This window comes from Musa acuminata, chromosome BXJ1-4 (assembly GCF_036884655.1).
Source record: "Musa acuminata AAA Group cultivar baxijiao chromosome BXJ1-4, Cavendish_Baxijiao_AAA, whole genome shotgun sequence".
NCBI classification, from domain to species: Eukaryota; Viridiplantae; Streptophyta; class Magnoliopsida; order Zingiberales; family Musaceae; genus Musa; species Musa acuminata.
In genome coordinates this window covers 31,134,329-31,142,818 of record NC_088330.1, presented here as the reverse complement: position 1 = coordinate 31,142,818, position 8,490 = coordinate 31,134,329, and the positions used below count along the sequence as shown (strand labels likewise).

At 38.2% G+C, this 8,490-nt stretch overlaps 1 protein-coding gene across 1 annotated transcript; it reads left to right on the top strand.

Moving 5' to 3' along the window:
• The first annotated feature begins 947 nt into the window (after nt 1-947).
• LOC103988540 (MDIS1-interacting receptor like kinase 2-like) lies at nt 948-4,332 on the top strand. Its single transcript, XM_065180991.1, has 2 exons — nt 948-3,695; nt 3,882-4,332. Exon 1 carries the CDS (start codon nt 971-973, stop codon nt 3,230-3,232), a length of 2,262 nt encoding a protein of 753 aa, XP_065037063.1. The 5' UTR covers nt 948-970; the 3' UTR covers nt 3,233-3,695; nt 3,882-4,332.
• Nucleotides 4,333-8,490: the final 4,158 nt, after the last annotated feature.

Here is an 8,490-nt window from a genome sequence, read left to right as displayed (position 1 = left end):
CTTTCACTTTGCCCATTAATTGATAAGATACAAAATAATTTAAAATAAAATAAAATTTATTTAAAAATAATTTTATCTAATTGGATTTTGAATTTTGAAAATAATTTATACACATACAAATTTAAAAAAAAGTCAATAAATATAATAATAATATATTAAGTATGATTAGCAATATGAATCATACCGATTATACATTATCAATATTATGCTTCGTATCATAATAATATTAATTTTTTTTAATATAATTTAAAATGATCTTTATAATTTATCTAAGATAGTTCTATCATTATATTTAATCATAATATATACACACAAATACAAATAAATAAAATATAATTAAGTAACAGCCATCTTAATTCGTACGGCGAAAAACTAATTCTTTTCGTTGAAAGATTTGTATACTTATAGGATGTGGTCAAGTCAATGGTGTCAAACCTCAAGAGAAATAGAATCATCAACCATTAAATGTTCTTGGAATATTTCTCTTCTGGACAGGCGCACAAATCAATCATCCAACAGTGAGGTGGCACAACATTAAATGTCGACAGCAAAACGAAGACTTCAACCGATGATCATAGGCACTAACAAGAGACTGGATTCACCAAAGAAATGGCTATTTCCGATCACTCGTCTTTTTTTTCCTTCGAGATACACAAATATTTCCACATTATACAACCACAATTATTCGATTGGTGCTTCATCTTTTTTGTCCTTTTCTGCTGACACCGTAAACTAAGTCTCGCTCTAAGAACATTGGATAAGGCCTGTAAAAGCCTTCTAGGCAACGTGCATAACACGACATGAATTCACCACACATTCTCTCCGCTCCATTGCTACTATAGCAACTGTTGGATGTAAATGTATAGACATTATTTTCACAGGGGAGTATCGCCTATAAAAGTTCCCTCATCTCTTTGCCCAAACGCACGACAAAAAGTTCTGCAATCCTTTCTTAAGCTATATTACGATCATGGCATGTAAACTACGCAGAAGTTCTCTCTCCACCACACTACTCCTACTAGTTTTTCTCTCTCCTTTTGTTGTTCTTGTAAGAGCAGCTTCAGTGCTGGGGTCCCAAGGGAGAGCTCTACTCCATTGGAAGTCCACACTCCGAAGTCCGCAGTTGCTCGCGTCCTGGAACGTCGACTCCAGTCCATGCAATTGGACTGGGGTTGCATGCAACACCGCACGCAATGGGCGCTTGGTCATCTCCGAGATACAGCTGCCAAATATGAGCTTAGCAGGGCCACTCGATGCTCTTAATTTCTCGGCGTTCCGATCGCTTGCCAATCTCAACCTCAGCTACAACCAGCTGAACGGGAACATTCCCCCTACCATTTCGGCTCTCTCCAACCTCGTATCTCTTGATCTGACTGCCAACAGGTTCACTGGAAGAATTCCTGTAGAGATTGGTTCCATGAAGGCGCTTCAGTTCCTAAATATTAGCGAGAATCAGATAAGTGGTCCTATACCTCCGTCTCTGAGCAACCTTAGTAGGCTTACAGAAATGCAACTAGAAATAAATAATATTTCGGGTGTCATCCCGGAGGAGTTGGGGAGACTTAGAAAGTTGACCTACCTTGCTCTCTGGACAAACCAACTCAGCGGTTCCATCCCTCCTAGTTTAGGAAACTTGACAAACCTCAACATGTTGGACCTCTCTCAAAATCAATTATCGGGATTCATTCCTAGAGAACTAGGAAACCTAATAAACCTAGTGCACTTCTCGCTCGCTAATAATAGCCTAACAGGTCCCATCCCTTCATCGGTGGGAAATCAGAGCAAGTTGGAGATCCTTGTCCTTTGGATGAATGAATTGTCAGGTTCTATGCCTCCAGAAATTGGAAAGCTGCACCAACTCACTACCTTGGCTCTCCAAATTAACCAGCTCTCGGGCCAAATCCCACCATCACTTGGTAACTCAAGGAACCTCATCGATCTACGCTTATACGATAACCAATTGTCTGGTCCTTTGCCTCCGGAGATGAACAACATTACAGGTCTGGCTACTTTTCAATTGAGAAATAATAACTTTTCTGGTTATTTGCCTCCAGCGATATGCAAAGGAGGAGCCCTATGGTTCCTCTCTCTGGGCAACAACAGCTTCCAAGGTCCCATTCCCGCAACATTGAAGAATTGTACGAGCCTCAAGAATGTTCGTCTGCATCATAATCAACTGACCGGGGATGTATCTGAACACCTTGGGGTATATCCCAATCTTTGGTATTTGGATTTAAGCTTCAATAGATTGTCGGGTGCAATCTCATCAGACTGGGGAAGATGGCACAATCTGGAGTCATTAAGAATCTCAAATAACAATATCACCGGAGTTGTACCATCAGAACTTGGACAGCTATCAAAGCTGGAAGAACTGGACCTTTCTTCAAACTACTTCCAAGGAGAGATCCCGAGGAGCTTGGGCAACCTGGCTCATCTTTATAACTTCAACCTGAGCAACAATCAACTTATTGGAGAGATACCAGCAGAGCTGGGAAGGATGTCCAACCTTGAACTTCTTGATCTGTCGAGAAACGGCTTGACAGGAACGATACCATATCAGATAGGAAATTGCATGAACCTCCAATTGCTGAAGCTTAACAACAACAACCTCAGCGGAAGCATTCCTTTTGAGATAGGCAATCTGGTGTGCCTTCAATACGCACTCGACATCAGCCATAACTCATTGACAGGGGACATACCAACGCAATTCGGTAAATTGTTGATGTTGCAAAATTTGAATCTATCACACAATGGCTTGACGGGTAATCTTCCATCAACTTTTAGGGATATGCGTAGCATGTTCATCATCGATGTCTCATACAATGAATTGGAGGGTCCAGTTCCCGATAACAAGCATTTCCAGGAAGCTCCAGTAGAGTGGTTTGTCCACAACAAAGGTTTGTGTGGGGTTGTCAAAGGTTTGCCTCCATGTGCTTCATCTACTGCAAATGAACACCACGGAAGGAAGCATCACACAGTTATTTTCTTATCTATTGTTGCATCTATGGTCGTCTTACTTCTCTTGCTTGCGTTCGTCGGAATTGCTTTGCCATTCCAGAAGACGAAGAAACACACAGTGCAAGCTGTCAATAATCCCATCAAACAGGGTACATTCTCTGTTTTGAATTTTGATGGAAAAGTTGCATACAAGGATATCATCGAAGCAACAGAAGATTTCGATGAGAAGTACTTGATCGGAACCGGTGCATATGGCAGTGTTTATAGAGCATAATTATCAAGTGGAGAGGTGCTAGCAGTGAAGAAAATTCACCTGTCCGAACACGAGAACACGGTGGACGAGCAACCCTTTCAGAATGAGATAGAAACTCTTACTCGAATCCGACATCGCAATATTGTCAAGCTTTACGGATTCTGCTCCTCTCCTCACCACAAGTTTCTCGTGTACGAGTACGTGGAGAGAGGAAGTTTGGGATCCGTCCTCAGAATCGAAGCAGCAGCAGCAGAATTGGACTGGGTGAAGAGGGTGAATATTGTCAAAGATGTGGCTCGTGCTCTCTCCTACATGCATCATGATTGTGTTCCACCTATCGTTCATCGAGATGTAACCAGCAACAATATTCTACTGGATTCAGAATTCAAGGCTTGTGTTTCTGACTTCGGCATTTCTCGACTCCTGAATCCAGATACCTCAAACTGGAGCATGCTTGCCGGCACGCATGGTTACTTGGCACCAGGTAACATTTTGATTAATATTTTGTAACACCATACGAAGATTTCTTGACATGTTATGGTATTTTAGAATCGTAGATTGTTGTTTCAGTAAAAGTGCAAATGTGCCTATTGCCTTGACTCTTAACTTTCTAACTAGAGGACATACTTCTGTATCAAGTAAGTTTGATCATCGATCTTCTTTTCTGTAGAGCTCGCTTATACAATGAGACTGACCACCAAATGCGATGTGTATAGTTTTGGGGTCATCACACTCGAGTTGCTAGTGGGAACTTACCCAGGAGATATCATTTCTACCCTATCATCTTCCTCCGGCCAAAGCCTGTTTGTGAAAGATATATTAGACCAGCGTGTATCACTTCCGGTTGACCAAGTTGCAGATGAAGTGGCTGCAGCTTTAACATTGGCGATCCATTGCGTTGACATCAACCCAGAAACTCGCCCGACGATGAAGCAGATCTTTGAAAAGTCATCGGCGCAGCCGAGCCCGGCATCTCTCCATGCATTGAAGTTTTCTGATTTGATGACTCGAGAAATATGATCAACCAAGTGGACTTCGCTTCCATCCGTTGCATCTTTTGTTGGCCATTGAAAGGTTTGATCTGTGTGTACTACATGGTTTCCTTGTCTGGTAAAGTTCTTTGAGCGTTATATATGTTATTTGCTGTAATGAAATTTGGTATATATATGTTTATTGTGATATTAATGTATGTTCATATCTTTGTTGTGAATACTATGATGTGTATATATTTATTGTTGTGAACTATTATGCATTACTGTTGTGAATATTGTTATGTTTACTATCAGGAATACTTGTATATGTTTATTGTGATGTGATTGAGTGTTGAGAATATTGTTCATATCATGTATAGTTGTTGTGAAAGTTGGATGATTTCTTTGGTGTGTTCCTATGATGTGTACTAATGTGTATGCATATTTGTATCACTAATTGCATGTTGTTGTGATCTTAGTAATGATATGCCTAAGATCATGATGTTTACTATAATGTATATGTGTGTTCCTATCGTATCTAATTGTATGTTATTATTATGAAATTTGAATTATATATATATATATATATATATATATATATATATATATATATATATATATATATATATATATATATATAGCGGAAGAATTTGTTGAACTTAACAAGATAAATTTGACTTGACTTGAAATGTGCCCTTGTATAAGTTTTTCTTTTTCTAAATGTTACATGAATTAATATGATTGACTTGACTTTGAGTTGTCGTATTATAAAAGTTTTATTATATGGTTGGGTTGACATGACTTGACTTGGGATGTCCTATTATAAAAGTTTTATTAAATAGTTAACTTGAATGGTTGACTTGACTTGACTTACTCGAAAGATAGTTTGTATGTGAAGGTTAAAAATAATGCAAAATAACATCAATTAGAGAAAAGAGTATGATGAATTCTTGAATTTTTTTATTTTTTTGGATTTTCTCAATTGCTATTACTTTTTTATATTTTACAAAGAGTATCCTATTTATCATAATTCTTGAAATATTTTTCTGACAAGATAATTAGAGCAATACCTAATTATATCATATGAATCGATCCATAGGTAAATGATTGAATTCCTAAATTACAGTATTGTTAAAACTAAAGTGTTTTGAAAAGTTTATTAAAAACTACTATAACTGATATATAAGTCTTTATATTTGATTGCTCTTGTTCATAAACTAATAAAAATATTTATTTAAGTTCTAGCGGAACCAACCGAGAAGTCTCGGAGCTTACCAGAGAAGCTCATCAGAACTCACCAAGAAGATCGTCGTGAAGTCCATGAGCTTGCTGGGAGTCCGCCGGAATATTGTCGAGAGATCGTCGGAAGTTTACCGGAAGATCGCCGGAAGAAACCAAGACATAGGGACTTATTTAGCTTAGCAAATGTCTTAGGAATCATAGTTAGTACGTAATTAGGTTTGGATTTGGGCTAACCTAATTAAGGGCCAGCTAGGCCCATGTAAGAACTATGTTGGGCCCAATAAGAGGTCCAAATAGTGCCCTAAGAAGTCTCACCGTCATGGCACAGTCTTCGAGACTATGTCAGACGGTGGTACCGTTAGTCTGGGCGATTGTACCGCCCTTAGCAGGGTGCCAGGAGGTGGTACCGCCCAGCACTGCCCCCCAGGTAGTGGTACCGCCCAAGGAAGTGTTAGTGTCAGATTGACACTGGGTGGTGGTACCGCCCAACGCAAGCGATGGTACCGTCCATGCCCGAGGAACCTGGGATAGGAAAGTTTTAGGCTCCAAGTTTGAATCAACTTGAAGCCTATAAATACCCCTCTCATCTCTAGTTAAAACACACAAGCACAGAGAGTTTAAAAATAAAGAATCGTTGCAAAAATCTCTTGTGAGAATCCTCCCATAGTCTAAGTATTAGAATTCTATTTAGAGAGGAGAGTGAGTGCTCGTAAGGGTTATCTCCTAAACCCGTGAAAAGGAGAAGAAGGGTGTAAAAGGTGATTGGCCTTCGTCTATTGAAGGAAGGCCTTTAGTGGACGCCAGTGACTTCGTCGGAGAAGAAAGCCGAAAGTGGATGTAAGTCACGTTGACCAAACCACTCTAAAACTGTCGTATTCTCTGGTTTGCATTTTATTCTTGCTATTACCTTACTGCAAACCTCTTTAAATGCTTACTACATTCAATTTATTTATGAACGTAGTTCAAGTTAAGATATTTCCGAGATCGGTTTTCAATGTAAATGGTTTTTATTGCAACAAAGTTTTTGAAGACGATTTTACCGTTGTACCAATTCAACCTCCCCCCCCCTTCCTAGTGCCAACCTCGCTCTTGATCCTAACATAATCCCCACAACAGGGAGATTAGCCAAAGTCGAAGTAATAAGCAAGTCTAAAGGATGATAAACCATTATTATCAGGATTTCAAAATAAAAAATCATAATTACATGACAAGAAAAACTCAACAAGGGAGATTTTCTTTACAAGAGGGGTACCAAACAAAAAAAAATCTATGGACCAAAAAATCAAAAACTTTTACATCACAAACCATGGCATATATATTTAAAAAAATTAGTTTGAAAGCAAGAGTAGTATAAAAAAATTAGCAAGTATGAAACTTACTGGTAGAAGAACCATCTCTCATAAATTTGCAAAACCCAAATTTCAAGAGATCAATAACTTGCACAAATAATTTCTAGCACAAGCTAAAGATATAAGAAGTGATGTTCCAACGTTGGACAATGTCATACCTTGTGTAGGCAACTATGACCTAGATGGTATCAGTATTGTTCAGGTGCTAGGAGATTCTTTTATCTTATAAAGTAAATATAGTAAGGTGCATGTTCTTAATGCCCAGCCTATCAAGAGACTTAGGCAGGGTGATGTTCTAGGAAAGTAAGTGAAGGCCCTTGGAATTCCCATTGTTAAAGAAAAATAATTTCTAAATGAATGAAGACACTTTTTTAATAATAATATAATAAAGCTAGAAAACACTCTTATAGTGTTTGGGAATAGAGTTAATTATATAATTAATCAATATGACACCATCAACTTGAGGAAGTAAGGAGCCCTACCATTGGCACAATTTGTGGTAAGCTGAAGGACATTATCCATAGCTAAAATTGGAATATGATGAGAAGCAATCAGAATTCCAAGGTATTTGAAGAAAAAATTATTTCTTGGATTTAAAACTGGTTGCAAATTACCCTTTTAGTAACTCAATAGATATATTTAAGGAAGAATATTCATATTAATGAATGTTAAGCTTTTGATTGGTAAGCAATTAATGAATGTTAAGCTTTTGATTGGTAAGCTTATTAGTCTTCATAACAAATATAATGTCCTCCTTCACCAAGTTAATCTTTAATGGTGGTCTCACACCAAGGTTAAATGGATTAATGATGGGGACCTCAACACTAAATACTACCATGCCGGGGTTGCCATTCGCAGCCATCAAAACCACATTAAGCACCTTTAATGTCCAAAACCAAATTGTCCCGGACCAACACATCATGCATGTCCCTTGCCTTTGTCTCATTCTATCATGACTTTGGGAAGTAGGATCCTTATCCTTTGAAGCCTAACATATGGCCTAGTCTCATTGGTTGAGGTATTCTTGATAATGCCCATCGTTCAAATCTTGAATACTCTATCCTCCATTTGCCTCGATAAATCTCCTGGCTCTGATGGTTTCACTATCAAGTTCCGTATCCACTGTGGATCAACCAAATAGAATCAGGATCCAACTCATTTAAAATGAACCATTGTCATCTCTACCCAACCTGATGTCGGTAGCTATGAAATCATATATCTCTTTATGCATTAATAAATGACAATAGTTTTAACTGCACAAAATAAAATATTTGTTTGGTCCGAATCTTGATCATTTGGCCGCACCTGCAGAATATTAATCATCAGCAAAACTCTTCTTATTTTAATGTCACAAAAGCTAGTCTTCTTTAACATTATAAAATGACTCCAGTTGGCAAAGGGAATATGCTGAACTTGATAAGATCAGCTGACTTGACTCAGAAATCTACTGCTACAAAGTTTTTCTTGTGCTTCTTCCTATATGACATTGATTTCTCCAAGTAATAATATGAGTCCACTTTATGCTTTAACAAATGAAAAGTGATCAGTGATGATGATCGAAAGGAATGGTTCTTAACCTTCCACCAAACTTTGCGGAGGGGACAGTATGAGAACGGGTGATACCATCCAGCTTTAGCCCCGCTGGTGAGGATGCTCGAGACTCAAATGTGTCCCACTCGGTTCCCGATAGTTCACATCCATCTAATACATTTTATAT

What these genes read in the sequence shown, in the direction of transcription:
- LOC103988540 (XM_065180991.1), top strand. Translation starts at nt 971, where the DNA reads ATGGCATGTAAACTACGCAGAAGTTCTCTCTCCACCACACTACTCCTA.